This window comes from Schistocerca americana, chromosome 6, assembly GCF_021461395.2.
Source record: "Schistocerca americana isolate TAMUIC-IGC-003095 chromosome 6, iqSchAmer2.1, whole genome shotgun sequence".
Classification (NCBI taxonomy): Eukaryota; Metazoa; Arthropoda; class Insecta; order Orthoptera; family Acrididae; genus Schistocerca; species Schistocerca americana.
In genome coordinates this window covers 434,711,848-434,735,366 of record NC_060124.1, presented here as the reverse complement: position 1 = coordinate 434,735,366, position 23,519 = coordinate 434,711,848, and the positions used below count along the sequence as shown (strand labels likewise).

General features: G+C 39.6%; 1 protein-coding gene across 4 annotated transcripts in view; it reads left to right on the top strand.

The window, feature by feature from the left end:
• The window catches only part of LOC124619424 (testis-expressed protein 2), a 323,669-nt gene that overhangs the window by 246,646 nt on the left and 53,504 nt on the right, over window positions 1-23,519 (top strand). For all 4 annotated transcript variants that reach the window (XM_047145793.1, XM_047145794.1, XM_047145797.1 and 1 more), the window contains exons 10-12: window positions 2,761-3,002; window positions 3,443-3,538; window positions 9,214-9,295. In XM_047145793.1, the coding sequence (XP_047001749.1) occupies window positions 2,761-3,002; window positions 3,443-3,538; window positions 9,214-9,295 (420 nt within the window). The remainder of the gene's footprint in view (window positions 1-2,760; window positions 3,003-3,442; window positions 3,539-9,213; window positions 9,296-23,519) is intronic.

The following is a 23,519-nucleotide window of genomic DNA, read 5'->3' as shown; positions in this document are numbered from 1 at the left end:
AGTTTATAGCAGCATCAGAATTGGCTATCATCTCTTAACGACTGAAAATTTAAAACCAGTGCTAGGCCTTTTTATGAATCGGACATATTAGCTACACTTGCACAAATTTTAGGGTTAAGTGGTTCAGTGGTACTATGCAGAAACTATATCCTGGCAGCTGGCCGCATATCTAAACAAACAAAAACTTCTGACTCTGTGAGGGGAGAGGGTAGTATGGGGGACAAGCCCTCTCCCTCAGTGCTGGCAGCCTGTGCCCATGATTTGTGCTCCTGCGAAAGCAGAGCTGACATAATGGTCTTGTCGATTGTCGATCCCTACCGAAGCAGTAATAGTTGCATTCGAACCCGATGATGGACCAGGTGTAGTCTGTTCACTTGTTTCAAAATAAGAAAAGAAAATATTGAATAACGCATAACTCAAAACAAAATGGAGTACACAAGTGAGAAATGAATGAGAAAGTGTAGTATATACAGTACACAAGAATAACAATAAAAATTTTATTTGTTTGATCACATGTTATGATTCAAATTACTAATTAGAATTGCTAAACAGTCATCCTCAGATCTAGGAAAGGAAAGCTGTTATCATACATGTCATAAGCATACAGAATGTAAAATAATTAAAAGCAACTGTGCCATAAAAAGAACTTAGTTGTCTGTGTCTTTGTCTCTCCTATTTTTTTGAAAAGAGGAATAAAAAATTGCATGAAGAGAATCTTTTATTTAATATGATACCCACATTTGTATCTTCAGCTTATAAAGGAAGATAAATTTTGGCCTTTACTGTCTGTGCTAGTGGGAAGGGACTGTAACTTTAAATATTTAGGAACATTTCTTTGCAATTGTCTCTCTTCTTCGATAGCCTATTTATATTCATTCTTTGCCCGACTTGGTAAAAATTTTATAAAGTTGGACGAGATCAAGATGTGGTACATGCGATTTGAATCTTTAGTTCAAATCTTATTTGTCTTGACCACAAAACTCATCATAAATATACAAAATTTGGGTATAGGACTTTTCTTTTTTAGATGATTTGCAGCAACTGAAACTGGGGGTCTGAATAGTAATTTGCAAACAAGACAGATAAAATTGTTGTGGAATATTCTAATAGTATGCTCCTCAAATTGATCATGGTGGACTTTACAAAAGTTTGCTGTCATTAAAGTATTTTCGCAAGTGGATGTACTGACCTGTAAACTGATGATATGTACCCATATACACTGCTCAAAAAAATAAGGGGAAAACATGTATCGGGATGATTTGCTTTTGGTGTACTCAACTAATCATTCACCATCCATGTGGACATTTTACCCAACAAAGAACATGCACTGTGGCATCTTAATGCATTGAAAGTTGCAAGGGCAGTCTGTTTTATCTAATGAGGGTAGACTTTCCCTCGAGTTTATGCAGATATCAATGTCTTTCCCTCTTCCATCCGTAAGTTGTGGACACAGTATGGGAACACAGGTAGGTACATAAGGCATTTGGAGAAGGTCACCGATGCATTACAGACCCATGTGGAGACTGATATCAGGTCACCTGTGCATTGTGGCATCATACAATCGCTGTCAGAGCACTGCAAGACCATCTCAGAAGGGCCACGGGAGCCACTGTATCCAGTCAGACTGTATGGAAAACATTACAAGAAAGGGCCTAATGACCCAGTTGTACTCATCAGGTATTCCACTTGACATGACAACATTTTGCAGCTCGCCGTCAGGTCTGCCATTCCCATTTTAACTGGCAAATTTGCCACTGGGAAACATGTTATTTACTGATGAGTCTAGATTTCTTCTAGCACAAGGTGACAGTCTTGTTTGTGTGTGTGTAGATGCCATAACTAGCAGCAACTGCGAGATGTTGTCCAGGAAATCAGCAGATTTGGCCAAGGTTCTGTGAGGATGTGGGTTTTATCAGTACTGACAGCCATACAGATTGGGTCATTTTCCATGGTGGTGGTACTGCCATGCAGTACGAGGAAAAGATCCTGTTGGACCACTTGGTGGCTGCTGCATATGGTGGTGGTGATAAACTCCTCTCAAGCATGATAATACCAGGGCGCATGTGGTGGGTGTCACCAGGGATCTCTTGTGAAGCCTTCATGTTGAAGTAATGGAATGGCCAGCAGTGACTCCTAACCTAAAACCCATCTAACCTGTGTGGCACATGCTTGACAAATGTGTTTGTGGTCATCCTGTCTACCATAGACTTGCCAAGTACTGTTAAGGGCACTCTTTGAAGAAAGGGAATGGATACCTCAGGGTGACCTTAGGCCTATGTGGAGCATGCCATGTAGGTGTTAGGCATTGATAAACACTCACAGAGGACATACATGTTATTGAAGATCTCAAAGTCCAATGGAAAGCACCGAAGATGATTGGATGAATGATTGCTTTCACTTTGGTTTCGAAACCTATAGGAAATTTCAGTTCTTAATATGTAAATGTCCAAGGATGGAATAATTTTTGTGTGTTTAATTTATGAAAGATAAACATATAATTTGGTAACATACCCAGTACTCAATTATTGCTCAATGGAGTATGGCAGATGCTCAAAAACATGTTCCGCAAATTCTTTTGAATGGCGTGTATTCAGTTACATTAAATAACCTGTAAACTTACTGGTTTCATATCATTCCAACGTGTCATAGAAATTATCTGTGTAACAAGTAATTAAGTTACAATTTATTATTGTTAATTTGAGGAAACCAATAATTTTAATTTGCTAATAAGTGTTACTTACCATATTTAATGATTTTCAGCTTCCTGTGTTTTTGGAAGAACTCCTTGTGTCGGAACTAGATGTGGGTGACACAATCCCCCTCATCCACCGTGCATCTCTTCCTGTGCTAGATGAACGTGGTCTCTGGATTGATCTGGATGTTACTTACCAGGGACTGTTTTGTCTGACCTTGGAAACTAAATTGAACCTTATGAAGCTGAAGAAAATTGGCATCGAACCAAAATCAACAAAGAAAAGTGAATATTCATTCACTGAAAAAAGGTATTTATATAATGCTGTTGTTATCAAAGTGTAATTTTGGTGTACTGAATAAAGTCTTTTGATGGTGTCAGTGGAATTTAACAAATGAGACGACATCTCTAGTTAAAACCATGTGACATTATTTTTCAAATTTGTATGTAAAATTTGAATTTAAAAACACTGTTGGAGTGAGGAAAGCTTTACTCTCTTGCTACTTCAATTACAGTGAGTCCATGTTCCTTTTTCTCACATGTGTATGTAATGTGATTGCACTAATAAGAATTTCAGGATGGAAACAATAAACAAGAGTGAGGAAAGGTAATAATTAACCTATAATTGCTTGATGCATGTCATATAGATATTCATATAATTAACTACAGGTTCTCGTCATAAGTTACATTATTATTCCTGCATAGCTTTTAATTACTATAATTATTTGTAACTATAATTACTTTTTATAGGGGTTCACCAATGTTTGACAGTGATCTGGATGACTCTGCAGAATCATCAGAGGAGGAAAGTGAAGTACACAATAAAAGTACATCTGAGGAAGAAACGTAAGGATGAAATATTTCTGTACTCTTTGTAGAGAGAAAGTCAAAAACAGAGTGTTCAATTTAGCAGAAAAATGGGATTTCTGGTGTCAGAAGGCTCAGAAATTAAATGCGTGCGAGATGGTATGGACCTGGATACCCACTAAGGGTCTCTGCTCCAGCATGTGCCTGTGCCGTGAGCCTCAGCGTGCAAGTGCACCACTCTTCATTCCACGTGAAGTATGCGTCCAGTAGCGTTTCCCATGGTCATGTATTTAGATGGCTACGCGGCACTACTCCGGCAGTCTGGTACTCGCTGTACTTTGCTGTGCATCTCTCCCATACTGCATTCCAATTCCTTGTGTTGAGATACATACTGTCATTGTTTGGAGTGTTCCTGTGTTATTGTTGCCTTGCCGTGTTTATCGCCTCTGTTCTTGCTTGCTTGCCTCGTGTCGTGTCCTGGTCTGTTGTAGTGTCTGTTGTCCCCTAAGTGTTTGTCGTTCCTGTCTCTTCCTTGTTAGTGATACATCCAGCGGCTCCCCCCCTGGCGGCTTCGCGTCTCCATTCTCTGCCGTGCACAGCTCATCGGTCGCTCACGGTTATAACATAAGCAATGAGGTAAAAGGTTCGATAGCATGGAGGCTAATTTGGGTCTGTCTCCTGGAGCAACAGCAGCATCTCATGCAGCAGTAGCAGCAGCAGTGCCAATTAGATGTCTTACAGCAATCCTTGCAGTTGCTGATGGACAAAGTCACGGCACAGGACGCCCCATTGCACTATCTCCTGGGTGTCCTGGTTTCTGACACTTCCCCACGTTCGCCGTTGTTTCCGCCCTTTAACGACGCTAAGGAAGACTGGGAAAAATACTTACATTGTCTGAAGCAACATTTCACAGCATATCAGGTCACGGATGACTCCCTACAGTGGTTGTTATTCTTGTCCTGGGTGTCACCAAACACATTCTTTATGCTCTGCAAGTTAGTACCATTGTCAGACCCCCTTGGCTCTCTCCTTTAACGAGAAATGTCTGCTGCTGACTAACTACTATTCTGTGCAATACAATGTCATGGAGTCTCGGCTTGAGTTCCAGCAGTACCATAAACAGCCAAGTCAGTCATACCATTCTTGGTTCATGGACTTGCAGGGTCTCAGCCACAATTGTGACTTCACTTGCACCAATCAGCATTGCAAGGTGTTGTATGTTGACTCCTTGATTTGCGATGCTGACGTTCAACTGGCACCCGATCCAGAGATCCACATGGCTGCATTGAAACTCTATAACCCCTCGCTGGAAGACATTCTGCGTGTAGCTCACAGTTTTGAAATCGCACAAGCGGCAAACAAGTGTCTCATGGTGGGGTAACAGTAGAGTTCTCCCCATGGGCACCTCCCTCACGCCATCATCATGGTACAGTCCACACACAGAAATGTCGTCAAGACTTCTCCTTGTTCGATGTCTCATTGGCTCAGGAGCCGCTGGTCGCCCCTCGTCGGCAGTCCCGTGGTTCACTTCCGTTTTGCCCGCAGTGCTTGTCCGCCCACTCTCATGCAGACTGTCCCAGTCACTAGAAGACCTGCATGCTCTGTCAGAAAGATGGCCATCTCCGATCTGTCTGTCTGCATCTGCTCAAAACCGGCTCCCGCCCCTCACCCATGGGGCATCAGAATACCGTGTATACCTGCTATCAGTCATTCCACTGGGTCCTCCATTGACGCGGAAATTGTTCCTCATGCTTTTCATTTTTAACATGGACATTCATTTCCAGGTCGATATGGGGGCCACCATCTCCTTGTCCAATCTTGCGATGTATACATGCCTAGGTTCACCGGAGCTGTCTCCCACCTCTCGGTCATTAATTATGTACAGTGACGGTTCTATCACCCTCCGTGGACAGTTCGCAGTCCCGGCCATCTATAAAGTTGCCTGGCTCCAGACCCTACTAGTGGTTGACCATCCCTCGGTTTCAATAATTTTTGGGCTCGATGCTTTCACACTGTTTTGCTTTTCGATTTCTAATGAAGTTAAGGTCATTTCCACCGCTGTCCCTTTCCAGAACCTCGACGATCTGTGCTTGGCCTATGCCTCTCTGTTTCAGTGTGACTTAGAGCGGGCTTCATACTTCCAGGCGCACATTGCTCTTCTCCGGTTCTTCCGGGCTCGACTCGTGCCGGTGACCTTATGTCAAGCAGTCAAGCAAGAGCTTGATCAACTGCAGGCTGCTGGCATCATCGATCCCATGAAAGCAAGTGCTTGGGCGACCTCGTTAGTGGTGATCTGAAGCCCAGTGGCTCCCTTCGCCTATGTGGGGATTTCGGATTTACAGTCAATGCACAGTCCCTGTTTGGAATTTATCCCATTCCCCAGAAGGAAGACCTTATCACTAAACTTGCAAGTGGTGAGTCCTTCTATAAGATCGACTTGGCAGAGGCTTACCACCAATTACCCTTAAATGAGAAATCCCAGAGCATCGTTGTCATCAACATGCCTTTCAGATTATATAAATACAATTCCCTTCCATTTGGTATTTCCTCAGCACCAGCCATTTTCCAGAGGTACCTGGAGCAGCTCACACAGCCCATCCTGGCTTGTGTCAGTTATCTTGATGACATCTTGGTCACTGGCCTTACTCACCTCGACCTAAAACCTAGGTGCCTTGTTTCACACCCCCATAGGCCGCAGGCTTAAGCTGTCAGCTGTAAAAGTGTAGTTTCTTTCAACCAGAAGTCAAATACCTGGGGAACTGGCTCAGTAAAGATGGCATTTATCTGTCAGATCACAGTGTCGTGGTCATCAATTCCCTTCACCACCCCAAGGATTTATCTGACCTCCAGGTTTTTTTCTGGGAGAGGTTTACTACTACTTAAGGTTTTTACCCCAGGCTGCTGACATTGTAAAGCCCCTCAATCGCTTTCATCACAAAGGGGTGCCTTACAACTGGACCTCTGCCTTTGATTGACTTTTCTCCGCTTGAAAACTATGCTCAAGCCCACCCCTTGCCTGACTCTCTTCTCTCCGGACTGCCCTTTGGTTGTGGTGCCCAATGCTTTGGCCTATGGTATTGTGGCAGTCCTGGCTCACAGGAGTGAGAATGGCTCAGAACAGCCCATTGCGTATGTCACCAAGGTGCTATCCCCAGCACAACGGAACTATTCTCTAATTGAGAAAGAGGCTTTGGCAATTGTGTTTTCCATTCAAAAGTTTCACATCTATCTGTTTGGGACAAAGTTCACTGTCCTCACTGATCACAAGCGTTTGGTTATCCTATTCGGCCCACACTCACACTTCCCAGAGTGAACTGTTCGATGTCTCCAGTGCTGGGTGCTGTTCTTACACAATTACACTTATGTTATCCTCTCAGCACCTCTCAACGCTTCAATGCAGATACCTTGCCATGTCTCTCCTCGAGGCCTGATCCCGAGTTTGGCCAGCAGGAAGTCCTCTGCTTTCACACTGATATGGCCCGCCAAGATACACTGGACAGATTTCCTGTCACCACTGCACTGGTTGCCTCTGCCACATGCCGGGACCCCATTCTGCGGCAGTATCTCTGCTACGTGACCCACTGTGGCCCACTTATCTGCCTCACTGGTTGAAAACTGAGTTTAGCCCCTGGCAGCACCTCTCACACAAGCTCTCGGCGATGACGGGTATACTTCTGTTGGCCACAGGGGCTGATACTCATCAGGTGATCATTCCACACAGTTTCTGCCACCACATCCTTCGCTTGCTACATTGTGGACAGTGGGGGATGTCCCATACAAAGGCATTGGCTCGCTGGCATGTATATTGGCCCGGCATCAATGGCGACATCGAACGTTTGGTCCTTGGGTACACGGTGTGTGCGCATCACCAGGCCAGCCCTTAGCAGTCATTTACACCCTGGGCCACACCTCGCTGGCCCTGGGACTGCATCCATCTTGATTTTGCGGACCTGTTTTTGGGATTGGTGTGGATACTCATTGTGGATGCATACTCCAGATACACATATGTGGTGTACATGGCATCCACCATGACTGATGCCACACTCATGGCCTTGGCTCAAGTACTCACCATCGAAGGCCTGCCTCGTACCTTGGTATCTGATAATTGGTCCCATTTCACGGCAGCCTCCTTCCACGCATTGTGTGTGGCCAATGGTATCAAACACATCTGCACCTCTCCGTTCAATCCATCCTCCAATGACACAGCAGAACAATTGGTAAGGACGTTTAAACAACAGCTGACAAAAGCGGTTGAATCCTCTGCCACCACGTCAGCCCTCACCTTATTCCTGAGCACTTATCACACCATGCTGATTGACGGTCATAGTCCGGCCGAACTCGCCCACAGGCAGCAACCACGGACCCTGCTCCATCTGCTGACATCGTCACCTTCTGAGGCCTGCTTCCAATCCTCTCGGGGCTACACCTTGAGCATTGCCGTGTGGGCTGGACTCCTGCCAAGTAGTTGTGAGCCACATGTGGCGTGTGATGTCAGTACAGACACAGAAGGGGCTCAATCACCGCCACCATAACCAACTCCGGCCTCATACCCCTTCGTGGCACCTCAAGTCCCGCAGCCCTCCGCCTCCTCCTGGTGTGCATGAGGCCCTTGAGTCGGCCCCACTGCCACTGGCTGCCAGCTCCCCGCAGGCACACCGGCACTTCTTCCCGCATCCACGAGGCTCAGAGGCACCGCGCGATACCCTGCCCTCCGGTGACATTTTGATGGATTACACTGACTGCTCTCTGAGTGCATCCCTGGCAGTCAACAACACAGGATCTCCCTCTGTTCCTTCCACCCATCACGCCACTGTCCGGGGCATTTCCGACATTACACACAGGTTTCACAGGAGAGGGATCTGCCGTTGGAAGGCACAGAAGTTGAAGGTGCACCGGAGGGTGTGAACCTGGATACCCACTAGGGGTCTCTGTGCTCTGGCACGCGCCTGTACCATGAGCCTCACTCTGTGAGTGCGCCACTTTCCGTACCACGTGAAGTCCACGGCCAATCGCGTTTCCCGCGGTCATGTATTTAGGCAGTCGAGCAGCACTACCCCGGCAGTCTGGTACTCACGTAGTTCATGTATGCGTCTTGGACGCACTGCGTTCCACTTCCGTGTGTTGAGATACATACTGCCATTGTTTGGAGTGTCCCTGCGTTGTTGTTGTCTCGCCATGTTTATCACCACCTTTCTTGCTTGCTTGCCTTGTGTTGTGTCCTGATTGGTCATAGTGTCTGTTGTCCCCTACTTGTTCGTCTGTCCTATCTGTTCATTGTTAGCGATGCCTCGAGCGGCTCCCCTGCCTGGCGGCTTTGCCTCTCCATTCTCTGCCCCGTGCACCGCTCGCCGATCACTCACAGTTATAATGGTATTTAATAAGGAGAATCCAGCTGTGTGTGTGTGTGTGTGTGTGTGTATTATTGTTTTGTCTCCTAGAATTTTTTCATTGTGCCTGTCTGTCACTCAGTCCCTGCTCTGTGCCGTGAGTTGTTATCTACCGTTTTCATATTGAAGTGTTAGAGGTATTAGAGTTCTAGTAGTTGTAAATGAAGATTAGTGTCACTGAAATGCTTGAAATGAATCTTTCATCTTTATTGCCCTGAACCTGTATAATCAGCTTATAAATCTATGCAACATACTGTTCATAAATTGTTGTGTGTATGAAAGTGTATGTATGTTGTTTGGTGACTGTTCCAAAGTTCGTGGTTACAGTGCAGCATCACAAGGTGGAGGCACTGGCAAGAAGATTCTGCGTATGGTTAGCAGAATAGCTGCTTCTCGCTACTTTCAGCAGGTTAGCTTAGTCAGTATTTTGTTCTTTTTCTTAGATATCAGTTATAAAAGCTTTTTTATTGTATTAGTAAAGTGGAAAACTCTCCCTAATTAGGAAGTGTTTTCTTTTTTAATATTATTATCCTGTTCTGCTGAGCACCAATGGAAAATTCAGTTAATTTTTTATTGTATTTAAAGCATTGCACTGATCTGAACTTGATAAATGTTGTATTTATTGATAGGCAAAGTGACAAATGGCTTGATAGATAACTCAAGTGTCAGATCTTCAGCTGCATTTTTAAGACATCCTGTTTACTTTTTAGGTGCAGCAGAGAACAATAAGTAAGGATTAGAAAGGTGGAAATAATACCAGAAACAGCCAAGAATCTTTTTTTTTTTTTTTTTTTTTTTTTACTGATTTATCATACCAAGGCTAGAGCCATAAAGCCCTTTCTTACATCTCACCAGGCATTCTTTACATTTTATCATTGTCGTCTGTATTACACATATTGCAATGGAGTTTACATTAAAGATGGAATATAGCACTTGGAAACAGTACTGATACAAAAAATTAAAACATTATTATCTGCAGCAGGAAGGGAAAGTTAACGTTTGTTTGTGAAGAGTAGACTAAAAGATAGATAGGTTTATATTCAGCACACTGTAGGGAAGTTTTAGCTGTTGCATTTTTGAGACCTGCCAAAGTTAATGTGTCAAATTTTTTTCGTATTTTTCTGTGTCAAATTTTGGATCATCAATTACCTTAATTACTGAAGAGCTTGTGCTGTAGTGTCTGTTAAAACTTGATTAATAATTATATACGTTGAAGGTGTCCGCAAGTATACTGTCTTTCATTGACAACATATTGCAGGTCTTTGGATACTATTGGGGACATGCCTTATTTCATGGAGTGGCTTTCATTGACAAAATATTCCAGGTCTTTGGATACTATTGGGGACATGCCTAATTTCATGGAGTGGGATATATCTTGTTTGTAAAAGGAAATAAAATAATGTCAGTCAGACCTGCTATCACACTCTCCACAGTGTTATTGGTAATAGTTACGCTAAGATAGATATTGCCTATACTCCAGCAGAGATTTCCACTGGTGCTTTTCATATTTATTCTATTGTAATGTTTCATCAGTTGAAAGTGTGTGAGTTAAATACACTGATGTGCAAGACTTAAGGACAAAAGTAACTTTTGTGCAATTGTCACTGCCAAGTAACATAGCATGATGAAACTTGAACCACACATACAGAACTGCTGCAGTATAGTACTCTACAGCAGAGCTTCCCAACCTTTTCAGCTGGTGGACCCCTTCTTCAGTTGAAAATCCATGGCGGACCCCTAGTCTGTTCCCAATGACCCCCCCCCTCCCCGCCGAAGTATCAATAGTCTTTGGTTTAGAGATGAATGAAAACAACTTGAAGGTAAAAAATTGACTTATGAAATAAGTAGTGCACTGACAAAGCAAGTTTAACATTTAATGATGCCTGGGGCTACATACGTGCCAGCAAGTGCTGTGATTGGTCGACAAAGCTCGCTCCACGCATGCGTAAAAGGTTTCAGCGCATCTACCGCCGTGAGCTGGCGCACAAACGACCCCTGTATTGTTGCGAAACACTTTATCAGAGAAGCCGCATTCTCCGGCACTAAACTGTGTATGCGTTCTCACTTAGGAACCGCAAAGGCTGCTTGGGAATACGACCTGAAGTAAACGCACACATTTTTTCACACGAAAAAAAAAATAGTGATAAATTTGATTTTCACGTTTTTATTCAATAATTTTACTCATTATATTACACGATTTGGTAAAGGGTGGCCGCGGACCCCCTAGAAAGAGCTGGCGGACCTCTAAGGGGTCCGCGGAACACACATTGGGAAGCCCTGCTCTACAGTACAGTAAAGAAGGTAACTGAAGGAATTACGTAATGAGACAAACAGAAATGACACTTTCATACAAAGACAATAATTACACAGAAGTCATCTCAATTTGCAGTGGTCCCCTGGACATTACAAAAGGTGGGATGTATTTCTTAATAGGGTGTATGATCACCAGACAGCAGTGCATGCTCTGCAACATGCCCTCATGCTGGTCACAAGGTTGGTTAGGAGTTCTTGCAGTAGGCTGTTCCACCCCTCCACCAACACAGTTGACAAATGCTGGATAGTGATTGGTGCATGTGGACATGCTGCAGTGCATCTCCCCACCACATCCAACGCATGCTCAAAGGGATTGATGTCAAGAGGACAGGCAGGACAGGCTACTCGTCATGTAATATCCTCTCATGCCAAGAGCTCCTTCATCTGGACTGATCAATGCCTTCACACGTTGTCATCCTTAAAAGTGAAGGCAGGGCCAAATGCATCCCTGAACAGATGCACATGGCGAAGGAGTACGGTGTCACAGTAATGTTGATGATGAGTGTACCATGTTCAAAAATTTGGATGTCAGTATGCCAATGCAACATTATGCCTGCAGCATTATACCTCCCCACACAATACCAGCTGGATCACCAAAATGATCATGTTGGACAAATCTATGTGTATCCTCACATGGAGAGAGGTGGGGGCACATAGTTCATCAAGGGACATTTCATCCTTAAATTTTGCACAGCGGTGTCTATTGTCCTGAGTAAGTTATCATCATGCATAAACTTATGGGAAGACAGTTTTCATGCTGTCTTTGTTATTACAAGAGAGATGTCAGGAGAAACTCAAGTTCACACAAGAAGACTGGATATCAACTGAAATTATAAAATTAGCCAGTAATGCTAGTGAACATAACTAGATTACTGAAAGATATGTGTGAAAAGGAGGGTATACCAGAGGATTTGAAGACAGTGATCATATACCCACTACACTAGGAAGGAGACCCCAAAGATGTGAATAATTACAGAAGGATATGCCTTTTTCTAGTTCCATACAAATTCTCTCAAAATGATAATAATAAAAAGAAAGAAAGAAAGGAGAGAGAGAGAGAGAGAGAGAGAGAGAGAGAGAGGAATTTCCTATAAACAAGAAGACCAGAGAAGTACTCAAGGAGAATCATAAAATCACCATTCTAAAGTATGATTCGAGGGAAAATGGCAGAACCTTCGGGATCCAGACAGAAGTGGAATCGAAGCTAGGGCTTTTAAAAGTGCTATTTAATTTACTTTTGGAAAAAATAATCCAGGAACGGAGAGAACGATTTGAGAAAGAAGGCACAATAGGTATAATAATGGATCACAAGGACAGTCTGAAATATGGTTTCCCGGCTATTACACAAGTTGAAAATATGGTCACTATTTTTTTATAAACTTAAATTTGCCATATTTCGTGACAGTACCTTTTCCATTAGACGTTTGCAAGCAAATATAAGTCTTGGCTTCTGTTGTCTAAGTATGATTCCACAATGCATCGTTGTCGGCTGCAGAAAATGACGTGGTTCAGCGTGTTTCTCTCATTTTGGTGTTTCAAATACAGTTTTTTCCAATGTAGTTTCTTCTCTTCAGATAATACAAAAATAATAGTTAACATAATTTAAAATTATTTATGACTGCGACCTTCACATTGTCCTTCCGTCAACACACACCAAGAGTTAGCTTCCGACTCGGACTGACTATAGTCAAAGACTACTCCAATGTCAAAGATATTTTACACAATCAGTTTCTTTGCTATTCTTCGATACATTTTCTAATAGTAATCAATATGCTTTTACTCTCAAAAACAGAAGTAAATTAACATATAATAAGACAAATTATAATAAATTCTGACAAAAATATAAGAAAACATTTTCAATTCAGTATCGACAAATACGGTAAAAAAATAACATCTCCCAGATCCATTACAACTGCTCCCCAGGGCTTTTGTTGTTATGGACATATACAACAAAATCCCGACAACACTGAGTGATGGATCTGTATTACACAATTAGCACATTAATGATGCAGTCTGATAACCTCTTCCAAATTTGGACTCTTTGAATCTGTGGACTTGTTACTGGCTGTTGTTGCAATGATACTTCCCCAATCAATCCCATACACAAAAATTTCAAGTAAGGAAATTATTTAACATGACAAATATACATGGTATAAAACATACATGAGAAATATTCTAACATACAGCATACAGATTGAAAATAATAGAAAGGTAAAATTCATTTCCTAGAATAAGATTTAATTAATTTTTTTTTTTTATATTAATGTTAATTTCATTATGCTTACATATTGTAACAGTAAAAATGATACTGGACATATATAGTGTAATGTGTTTTTCTCTATATTTGCCTTTTATATATATATATTTTTTAACTTCTGAATTTTTTTTAAATTTTTATATTTTTTTTATTAGTCATGGTTTTTCTTGTTTTTTGTATATTTTTTTTTTTGCTTATGATTTTCTTTTTAAATTTTTTTTACTCATGTTTTTTTTATTTTGTATTTTTTTATGATTTTCTTCTTTTAGTACAGCTAAAGATACATCAGTATTATCTAAATTTTTTGCAATTATTTATGTACACTTTCCTCTCTACTACAATATTACTACAAGTCACATTTTTATGAAGAGTACTTTTGCTCCCCACAACATCAGTATAAACAACAATAAACTGCTCATATATCATGAGGCTTTATCTAAAATTGGTTTTGAAACTTATACCTTTGCATGCATGTCCACACATGCATGCCTTCACCCACAGGGAAGACTTAGCTTCCAAAATTAGAAAAGTTCAGAAATGCTCACTATGGAGACTTTTTTTTTTTTAAAGTAAAAATAAATCTTTCTCTCATTCTTTGTTACAACAGTGTTTTTTCATCAGTTTCAATTAACATGTGACTTCAAATTATTAATTTATACATGCAAATATACACACTTGGTTGTACAGGCAGTTTTGTTCTAACAAGCGTATTCCAGTGGAGGACTTTTGTTTTAGATGATAATAGGTTATTTAAATTTTGAAATTATGATTTCTGTTTATACAGTTTTAAAGAGACAACATTCCCGAGACCAAATAATTTCTTTGACTTAGGATACACCAAACGATAAGCATTAGGGTGTGGATTTTCTATGACTTTTCTCATGCTTGAGCAACGTTCTGCTTGCAAATGCTATGGTACAATGTATCCTAACTCCATTCTCTACTCTTTCTTGAAATAACTCTGCTCCAAGCCCATAATTACTGCTATCAGTGTTCAAACAAAATGGTAAATTAAAATCAGGTCTGTGTAATAAGTGTTGCTTCCTCAACTCTTGCTTAATTTTATCAAACTCTTCCTGACAACTTTTATCCCAAACCCAAACAGTGTTTTTCTTAAGTAACTGACTTAAACATGGTGCATTCAGACTCTGATCACTTATATGTTTTCGGTAATAATCGCATAACCCAAAGAACGACTTTAATTGTTTTTTAGTCTTAGGAATAGGAATTTCTGAAATTGCTTTAATTTTTTTCTGGATCTGCAAAAATTCCCTTGTCTGTGACAACATGACCCAAAAATTTTAATTCAGAAACTGCAAATTTACATTTCTCTAATTTCAATGTCGTCCCCCCTTTTCTAAGATTTTCACAAACTGACTTCAAAATCAAAAAATGTTCCTCCCAATTTTTCCCTGTAACCAAAATGTCATCTACATAGATTATCAGTTTAGATGCAAGTTCTTGCCCCAGTACATGATCCAAAGCTCTTATAAATTCGGAAACAGAAGAATTTAACCCAAATGGCACAACACAATATTGGTAACTCTTACCATTGTACAAGAAAGCAGTATATTTTCTAGAATTAACCGAAAGTGGTACTTGATGAAAACCCGAAGTTAGATCCAAACTTGACATATATTTTATATCTGTAAATTTATAGAGTAACTCATCAATATTTTCAGGATGGTCTGTCTGTCTGAACAAAATTTTGTTTAAGTGTCTAGAGTCCAAAACCAATCTTACTCCACCATCTTTTTTCGAAACTACTACTAGAGGATTATTATATGCACTGATACTCCTTTCTATTATATTACATCCTTCCATCTTTTTCAGCTCTTTCTCAACAGCAGGTCTTTTTGATATTGCAATAGTGTATGGTTTTATGAAAAATGGTTCATGAGGTTTTACCTGAAGCTCACACTGATAACCCTTTACCCTACCAGGTATGTCACTAAAAACATCACTGTATTCCCACAGCAGATTTTCTAACTGTTGTTTTTGCTCCCCAGATTAATTTTGTGTTTCTGAAATTTTCAAATTTACTAAATTCCCAAATTCAACTTTATCAGTATCAAATCTATGAATTTCAATATTCTCCAATCTATTTTCTTTTAGTAAATTAATACTGTCAAAATTTCCATTACTCTGATCACCAAGTGTGTTCACAAAATTTGTCTGAATGTATTCCCTTTCACTAGTTTCTATCAAAAGTTTTCTTCCAACCCAATCAAATGCTGTATTTACTTTTACTATCCAATTCATACCCAAAAGAAAATCCTCATTAAATTCCTGAATTACAAAACATCCATGTGTGAACAACTTGCCTTCAATTAAAAATGTCACTAAAGCCTGGCTTTTTACCAATTTACTGCTCTTCCCAGTAGCACCTTTTATCTTTACCCCAACAACTGGCATTTCAACATAATCTTTCCCCACTTTCAATTTCTTGCTTAACCTTTCAGATATTCCCGAGATCTCACTTCCTGTATCGATTAAACATTTACCAATCCATGACCCAATTTGAACTTTTATATAAGGACTGCAAAATTGATCACTTTTCTCAGAACCTGTATCCTCATGTAATAAATCACTTTCAATTTCCCCGAACCTATACTTATCAGAATCATATGGTATACCATTATATGTATTATTTGTCACAGTTATAAAATTTGCACAAGATACAAAATTGTCATTAGTACTCTCTATTATCTCAAATAGCCAAGAATTTTCATCCAAATCACATTGTATACTATTGAAGTACTTATCCTTCAGCTTTTCAAAAATAAAATATCTCATCTTTTACCACCACTCAGGACATACAGTTTCACATACATTAATAAGCATCTTTCTAAAGTTCTTGTCAAAAGAAATAGTTTCACTGTTCAGCCATATATTCATAAGAAATGTGTGTGTATCATTAGTATCTATAAAAGTTTCACTTAGGTAAGAAGTTATACATGTGTCATCGTTATTAGTGTAGTCAGATTCTTTACCAGCAACATCTAAATTCACACTTTTACATACACCCAGATTGCGAGTATTATTCATCCTGGTAACATCCCTGGGAATTTCTATAATATTCTCACTATTGAATCCATTTTCAACCATGTGTATACCCAACTCCCTATTTAAACTAATGAAATACCTTTCCTCAACATCATCATCAATACCATTACCATCATTATCAACTTTATCAACAACATCATTATCATTACACATATTCAGGTCATACACATTCAAATTATCCCCCAAAATATTATTTCCCCTTTCTAAAGTTACCAGATCCCTTTCACCAACATTTTCATTCTCACAGCATGCATTCTCTCTTTCATTCACACACATCTCTGAACTACTGCAAATTACATCATCCGACAAAGTGTTTTTCTTTTCTGCCCAAGTGTAAAACTCTGTTAAATTAAATGAATCACAATTACTTTTATCTACTGTATGTTCTTGTGTATTGAAAATGTTATCTTTATCATTATTATTTTCCTCTTGAAATTTCTTCAATAAGTAACAACTAATGACCTCATGTGATAGCTTAGGTTTGGAACTGACCTGTTTGGGTTTATGATAGTCACATCCATTAGTCCTTTCATCATGCTCACCTTCTGCCTCAACCTTGCGGACCTTCAAGGGGGCGTCTACTCGTTTTTTATTTGCGGTTCCTGTTTGAACTGCTGATTATGGTTCTGCCAATGTCTCTGATCAACATTTCTGATCCCATTCCTATGCCAAACATTACCTGATTGTTGGTAGTTTCTATTGTACTGACCTCTATCAAAATTTCTGTGATTTTGATCCCTAAAGTGTTCTCTATTTTGATGATTATTAACGCGAAAATGTTGTTCTTGTTCTGGATAAAAATTATGGTCCTTCTTTTCAAAATTGTTATATCCCCCTGAATTTTGACTGACACCATGATAATTGTTTTGTTCCCTTTTTTGAAAGTTGTCATTTCCCCAATTTTGACCATTACCTTTCTGAGTAAACCCACTGTGTGTTCTTGTTGTTACCCTATCCAACTTTTCAATATAATTGAGAAACTGCTCTACATTACTATCAGGACAATGAACTAAACTCAACTGCATTGCTGATGGCAATCTTCTCTTTAAGGTATCAATTTTGATCAAGTCATCCAAAGGTTTTGTTAAATGAATAAGTTTTTGAAGTTCACTTTTGCAAAATTGTTTCATGTTCCCATCTGATTCCCTATAGTTTCGCCCATTCAAAAATTCACTTTTGATTCTAGTTTGTTTAAGATCATCCCAAAATTTTTCCAAAAATTTTGATTCAAATTCTGAAAAGGTCATCCCCAAAGTTACAATCTGGTTTGCCCAAGTCAAAGCTTCCCCTTCCAAGAATTTTTTCACAAATTTAATTTTTATTTCATCTGGTGAGTGAGGTAAAAAACAATCCTTACAATACTGCATAAAATCAACGGGTTGTAAGGGTCCATCTACCAAAAAGTGCTTCACTGGAATATTAGATATAAGATTACACGTGTTGACATTGTAATTTTGGCTTTGAAATTCAATGTCAAAACTTTCAATTTTTTCGCTAAGTTCTTTGACAGATTTTTTGTTTTCCAAATCATAGCATTCTACTTTTTCTTCTAGAGTAACCAAACGATTGTCAGTTTCTTGTGTACATTTTTAACTAAAACTTTTGTATTCTCATCCAAATTTTTAATTTCCCCTTTTATCTCATTAAAATCAATTAAATTTCTTTCCCTATCTACCAGTAACTCATTTATTACAGTATTAATTTCACCGCTCAATTTAACATCAATTTCATTTACTTTTGCTTCCACAGATTCAATTTTTTCCTCAACACTGCCAACTCTGTTCGAAAGCTCACCCACTTGGGTATTGACTGCTTGGACTTGCAACAAAATGTTATCAATTTTTTCATCCCAGTATGTCTTATTGTCGTCAACTGATTGTTTAATTTCTTTCGTGAAATTTACAAGAAAACTTTTTAAATCAAATTGATCGGTTCTTTCTCTTTCATTTGACCTGTCCTGATGTTCGAAGTCTATTAAATTACTACTTTCTACTTTAGGCACAATACTCTCGAAAATATCATAAGTCATTGTGAAGAACAAAAATTTATACACAACAATACAAAACAAGATAAAAATATTGTTTTAACAAAATACGAGGGTTTCGTGACTTATCTGGAACACTCTTCTACTGTTGCAAAACCACGTTTTCCATCCATGTGATTGTTGACCAAAATTCTTGAAGTATTTTCTTCTGTCGAAAATTATATTTTTTTGCCGAAACATTTCTTCTCCAAAACTTTTACTTCCCGATGAACACAAACACTGTAACACACATTCTGAAGAAACTGGTATTAACACACAAAAATTTTCTTCCTCGTAGCACTGTTGAAAATCTCGTGAACACAATATCACGGCTACAGTCCCCAGTTGAAATATGGTTTCCCGGCTGTTACACAAGTTGAAAATATGGTCACTATTTTTTTATAAACTTAAATTTGCCATATTTCGTGACAGTACCTTTTCCATTAGACGTCTGCAAGCAAATATAAGTCTTGGCTTCAGTTGTCAAAGTATGATTCCACAATGCATCGTTGTCGACTGCAGAAAATGACGTGGTTCAGCGTGTTTCTCTCATTTTGGTGTTTCAAATACAGTTTCTTCCAATGTAGTTTCTTCTTTTCAGATAATACAAAAATAATAGTTAACATAATTCAAAATTATTTATGACTGCGACCTTCACATTGTTCTTCCGTCAACACACACCAAGAGTTAGCTTCCGACTCGGACTGACTATAGTCAAAGACTACTCCGACGTCAAAGATATTTTACACAATCAGTTTCTTTGCTATTCTTCGATACATTTTCTAATAGCAATCAATATGCTTTTACTCTCAAAAACAGAAGTAAATTAACATATAATAAGACAAATTATAATAAATTCTGACAAAAATATAAGAAAACATTTTCAATTCAGTATCGACAAATACGGTAAAAAAATAATATCTCCCAGATCCATTACAAGTCTGAACATAGAATGCTTAGCTTTCACTGATGAAATGGTGATCCTAAGCAAAAGAGAAGGCCAGAATACTACATGAAGTATTCGAGAAAGTGGACCTGAAAATATTCCATAAAAGATACAATTTATGTATGAGATGAGGGACAGGAAAGCAAAACATGGGGTAATCAAGAAAGTTGACAAATGCTTATATGTACAGGAATGAATACAGCAAAATGGATGAGACAGAAGGGGCAGTAAAAATAGGATTAGCAAAAAGGAATTAGGTCACAAATTCCTGTAACACATATACAACAGTAAATAAATATCCATCAAAAATAAACTGAGGCACTACAGAATGGTTATAAGGCCACAAGTGCTGCATGCATCTGAATGTCTAATGTGCAGCAAGAAAACAGAAACCAAGGAAAAGAGAAATACAGAGAATGAAATACTGAGGAAGACATTGGACCTAGAAAACAAGGGAACATTTGAAAGTAAAGGTGAAACCAGGAGCTGTGTGCACACAGACCAGTGGGTTGACTAATAAAATGAAGAACAGACTGGCTTGGCATGTCCATAAAATGAATTCCAGCAGATTGCCCAGAAGGATCTTAGAACACACTAAGAAATACGTGAACCTCACAACATGGATGAAAGAAAGAAGCTGCGAAAGACTTAGAATAATTGTGTCTACGCACAGAAGACATGAGGGACTGGGACAGCTACAGAATAATAATAGACACACACAGAGTTCGGGAAACTTAGAAACAGCAAAAATCCCTAACTAAATGACAAAGGGAGGCTAAAACTCAGATTATGAGGATGCTTGGGAAGTGGAAGAAGTGAGAAACTGAAAAGTGTCCACAGAAAGCCAAAAGAGAAATTAAAATAATTAAAGAAATAGTCTTGGATCTCTGACAGATGGTGGTTTGCAGCAGAATGGTGACTGTCTGATGCTGAAAAAATTCACTGAGTTTATCAGCTGAAACCTGAAAAACAGTTCCTGATTTTTTTTTTTCTTTCTAATGTCCATACTTCCACAGAATTGTGGAACTGATATATTTACACACAACAGGATGAGTGTGCCTCATGTACACACAGTGTAGAACTGCTTTATCCTGTTTTACAGCATTTTCTGCCATTCTTAATATTCAGGCATCAGATTTTAATTAATAATCTGATGGGCATCTCTGTTCCTCATAATTTGTGGCTTAGTTTTCGGCCACATGGTGATGGAGTGTGTTTTCAAGGAAAATCTTGAGCTTATCTTCAAATTCATAAATTTTCCCATCTTTTATGGGATACATAGTCATTTTCTGTCATAGAGTTTCTAAGCTGTTCACTATCAATGTGTCGTGACATTAATGTTTAATTTTCGTGCTTCTCATTTGGTGTAGTATGTCACTTATGACTTTGATGAGTAGACTATAGATTTTATGTCGTAGTGAGAGGCCAGAAGCTGATATCTGCGCAATCTCTGTTTCTTCATTGCCCTTCACCATGTATGATGATATGGCTGTGTGTCACATAGTGTTTTGCATTATAGTGAAAAAAAAGCTCATATTTGAATGAGATAATCTTCTCAGTTCATTGTGGATGGTGCATTTCTCACCAAGTCTATGTACATTTTCCCATTACAGTGAAATTCCCATATAGAAACTGAAGAGAGTACACTGCTAAGTGGAAGGACACCAGAGTGCTTGGCAGTTCTTAGAATACACTAATTAAACACTTCTAGCACAGTAGACTTATTCTGGTGAATTTGAATTTATCTTTTTTTGTCTATAGGGTTCATCATACTTAACACTTTATGTTTGATGTCAGATTGGATATACAAGCCACCACTGCCACCTCACTTCTCCGGCCTGTCAACCCCAAGCAACGTATACACAAATTTAGCGGAAATATGTGAATTCAGTGATGTTACTACAGGAGGATTGAATGAAACTTCAGTTATAGAAGAGATGGCTCACTTCTTTCATTTGCGCACAATAACTGGCATTAGAATATGTGACTAGTAGCTCCATCGCGTGCTTACAGGCAGGCTACTTCAGGCTGTTTAATCCATTCACTACTACCGAAGATGTCAGGAAGTAAAAAAGATTGATCTGCATTCCTGACTGTCATCACTGGAAGCATAGTTTAGGCATGTCCATAATTTTGTACACGTGAGGTGATTCTTGTGCATATTCCTTTAACTTGTGGTTTTCCATCTAAAATTAAAGAGGTGTGGTAGTGAGGGAAACAGTATTTGAGATGAGGAAATGTGGTGTTTATAGTAATGAGCATGACCAAGCATTCATTGTGTCCTGAAACAGTGATAGCAGGGAGTGAAGTGGTTAGCAAGAATTAATGTTTCTTCATCACCACTGTTGAAATAATAAACAATATTATGCCCATCCTATTATGAAAATTTCTCAGGTTCGTTATCAAACATATTAGTTATTGTTACTCAGAGACAAATGGCACATCGGCAAGTGAAGTATGACAGGAGTATTTAGGGGTGTCTTGTTGTTCTGGCCTAATACATGCTAGATTTGGCAGACATCATGTTTGGTATGGCATGAGTGTGGCAGGCACTGCTCGTCTTTCAGCTTCTGTCAGATGTGGGTGTAAGAAGGTGTCTACTAACTGTGATCCACTAATGATCATTACACTCAAAACCAGAGTACTGTGTGACTTCTGAGGTGTGTGCAGTGTATGTCAAGAGTCTCTTGTCTGACGTCTAAAAGTGAACTCCTGCACTAGAACGATCTCACCCATAGTGCTCTGCCATATTTTTAGTGGGTGTGTCCAAACATCTAATTGGCTGGTTCAAGTTGTTCTTCTGATCAAAGTTGTTGAATAACACCCTCATTTTTTTTCTTGTGCTGAAAGACCCAGACATTTGCTGACAAAATTTTGGTTGAGAGAAACTTGCTTGTTAGGGCAGATTGTTTTTCCTATGATTCTAGCAAATATGAGGGTTGGAACTTAAATAGTGGCAACTATTTATTCACAACGATACAAAAGAGTTACATGTTTGTACCTGTTAATGTCCTTCAAAGTAGTCACCAGCGTTGTGTAGAACCTGTTGCCAGCGATGTGGAAGGTGTAGTATACTGTTAGCAGAGCCTGTTCTCTTGATGGTGCGAATGGAGCGGTCTACTGCCTGTTGAATCTCTGGAACAGTTCTGAAGCTTATGTGAAGCGTATGCCACAAAGTAGTTCCTTCATCTTTGGAATCAAATCAAAGTTACAAGGACAAGTCTGAGGGTATGGTGGATGGTACAGTACTTCCCAGTCCCATCGTCCGAACAGAACAGCCACAGCTTGCGCTGTATGTGCCTGAGCATTGTCGTGCGAAATGATGGCTGGGTTGTACAGAAAGAGTCGCCCATTCTTTCGCAAAGCTGGTCGCAGGTGATGCTCCAAAAACAGACAGTAATACTGCGCATTGGCAGTCTGCCGTGCAGGAACGTAATGTATTAGGATAACACCATCACAGTAGTGCACAAGAATCACCATAACTTTAGACCGCTCCATTCGCACCATCAACAGAACAGGCTCTGCTAACAGTATACTATGCATTGCACAATGCTGGCAATAGGTTCTACACAATGCTGGTGACTACTTTGAAGGACAGCAGCAGGTGCAAACATGTAACTCTTTTGTATCGGTTGTGAATAAATAGTTGCCGCTATTTAAGTTCCAACCCTCGTGTTTTGCATCCCGTGGGTGTGTCCTTTATTCAGCTGTGTCCTTGGGTGTCTTTTGTTATTGTGAAAATTTCTGCATGCCTGTAGCTGACTAAAAGAAAGGCTGGTACCTGACAATTTCATCTCGTCTCACAGTGACGGTTGGAGACCATCCTGTGGCCACTTTCACAGGTTGGCACCAGACACCCCAAGTAGCCACTGACTCCCTCACCCCCTGTGTCTTCAGTAGCACATGTCTTGTACATTTCATTCTGTGGTTCTTGATGGCTTTACCTTGTTTCCTGTTTGTCTTATTCCTCTTTTAGGGGTTGGCTAGGCAACTCGTTTGGCCAATATAATACAATATAAATATTACAG